Below are 2,743 nucleotides of genomic sequence, written 5' to 3'. Positions count from 1 at the left end.
GATGAGAGAGTAAAAAAGGAAAACTTGTATATTTACCTGTTTTGTAGTTCCCAAAAATAAAATACAGGAGTGGTTTTGAAAATTAATTTTACCAAGTTTGTTGTCAAACAAGTTTTAGTAAAAAAAATTAAGAATGGAAAAGTGTTTTTGAAAAGTGTTTCAAATAAATCTTTAATATTTTTTTCATTTTAAAAAATGATATTTTTTTTATTCATTGAAAAAGTGGATGATTCGTGAATATATATAGTGTGGAATGTTGCACGAAAAGAGGCACATCAAAGAAGCACCCGACATTGTTACTATACCATGGTAACAATGGGGACATTGAATTTTCTCTTAACAATTTTAACAATTGTCATGTCTATTTCAACTGCAACATCACAATCACCCATCCAAAATTTTATCAAATGTTTTTCTCCTAATTCCACCGTCTCTAAAGTCATTTACACACCCAACAAACCCTCATTTTCAACCATCCTCAACATGAAAATACTTAACAAGATATTTAAAACAGCAACAACACCAAAACCCTTGGCAATTATAACCCCAAAAGATGCTTCTCATGTCCAAGCAACAGTTAAATGTGCCAAAAGTAATAGCATTCAAATCAGAATTCGAAGTGGCGGCCACGACAGTGAAGGTTACTCATATGTATCAGATGTGCCTTTTGTTGTACTTGACACATTGCATCTCAATTCAGTTGATGTCAATGTACAAGAAGAAACAGCATGGGTTGAATCTGGTGCAACAAATGGTAAGATTTATTATAATATTGCAAAGAAAAGTAATTCGCTTGCTTTCCCAGCTGGAGTTTGTTTTACTTTAGGTGCTGGTGGTCATTATTCTGGTGGTGGATATGGAAATTTGATGAGAAAATATGGTCTTTCTGTTGATAATATCATTGATGCAAAAATTGTTGATGCCAGCGGAAACATCCTTGATAGAAAATCAATGGGAGAAGATCTTTTTTGGGCTATTAGAGGTGGTGGTGGAGCTAGTTTTGGTGTTATTCTTTCATGGAAAATCAAACTGGTTCAGGTTCCTCCACAAGTTACTGTTTTCAATGTGTCAAGGACTGTGGATGAAGGTGCAACTGATATTGCTTACAAATGGCAATTAGTTGCACCAAAATTCGATAAAGATCTTTTCATTAGAGTCGTTCATAATGTTGTTCAAATTGGTGAAACAGGTAAAAAGATTATGCAAATTAATTTCGTTGGTCAATTTTTAGGGACAATTGAAAGGCTCTTACCTTTGGTGAGTGATAGTTTCCCAGAATTAGGTTTGAAGAAAAGTGATTGCATATTAATGCCTTGGATTAATAGCACTGTTTTTTGGTATGACAGTCCAATTGGTACTCCAATAGAATCAATGTTGAATGAACCAAAAGAATCTGACGCACTTTATTTCAAACGTAAATCTGATTATGTGAAGAAACCTATTCCAAAGGAAGCTATAAAATCTCTATGGAAGTTGATGATTGAAGGTGGGACTATGTTTATGCAATGGAATCCTTATGGTGGAAGAATGGAAGAGATATTGCCATCAGAAACGCCGTTTCCTCACAGAGCAGGGAATTTGTTTCTGATTGGGTATTTTAATAATTGGATTGACGAATCTCATGGAAATACTAAAAGTCATTTGAACTTTTCAAAATCGGTTGAAGAATTCATGACTCCATATGTCTCAAATTATCCGAGGGAGGCATTCCTGAACTATAGGGATGTTGATGTGGGGTTTAATCAACACAGTAATGTAACCAAATTTGACATTGCTAGAACTTATGGAACCAAGTATTTCAAAGATAATTTTGAAAGACTAGTGAAGGTGAAAACTAAGGTTGATCCTGATAATTTTTTTAGATATGAACAAAGTATACCTATTAGGTCATATGTAGTGTAGAAATCACATCTAGTGTTAAGTCTCGAAGAAATAAATGGTATTATTATTATTATTATTATTATTATTATTATTATTATTATTATTATTATATTATTATTATTATTATTATTATTATTATTATTATTATTATTATTATTATTATTATTATTATTATTATTATTATTATTATTATTATTATTATATTATATATATTATTATTATTATTATTATTATTATTATTATTATTATTATTATTATTATTATTATTATTATTATTATTATTATTATTATTATATTATTATTATTATTTATTATTATTATTATTATTATTATTATTATTATTATTATTATTATTATTATTATATATTATTATTATTATTATATTATTATTATTATTATTATTATTTATTATTATTATATTATTATTATTATTATTATTATTATTATTATTATTATATTATTATTATTATTATTATTATTATTATTATATTATTATTATTATTATTATTATTATTATTATTATTATTATTATTATTATTATATTGCATGCAATATGTTTTTACTTGTTTTCTTCTTATTTTAGTTCTCTAAATTATATATTTAAGAAAAAATTTATTTATAATATATTAAATTTGAAACGTGATTCAATGAAAAATCAATGAACGACGAGAATCAACTAACTCCAACTAATTTATATAATATACTTAATCTGGAACGGCGGATTATGTCACGACACATGTAAACTCTTCTAATTCATTTGTGTCACATCATCTCATTGTCCTATGTGGCACCTCCCTAAAATCCTTTCAAAATATCAAATGCAATAGTTATTCTCTATTAGAGATAGAGACTTCAACTCCTT

The 2,743-nt window shown here is 27.2% G+C and overlaps 1 protein-coding gene across 1 annotated transcript; it reads left to right on the top strand.

Moving 5' to 3' along the window:
• The first annotated feature begins 288 nt into the window (after positions 1-288).
• On the top strand, positions 289-1,902 carry LOC127102809 (berberine bridge enzyme-like 14). The gene has a single exon (XM_051040140.1). It carries the CDS (start codon positions 307-309, stop codon positions 1,900-1,902), a length of 1,596 nt encoding a protein of 531 aa, XP_050896097.1. The 5' UTR covers positions 289-306.
• Positions 1,903-2,743: the final 841 nt, after the last annotated feature.

The sequence above is a fragment of the Lathyrus oleraceus genome, chromosome 7 (assembly GCF_024323335.1).
Source record: "Lathyrus oleraceus cultivar Zhongwan6 chromosome 7, CAAS_Psat_ZW6_1.0, whole genome shotgun sequence".
Classification (NCBI taxonomy): Eukaryota; Viridiplantae; Streptophyta; class Magnoliopsida; order Fabales; family Fabaceae; genus Lathyrus; species Lathyrus oleraceus.
This window is presented reverse-complemented; position numbering and strand designations above follow the sequence as displayed.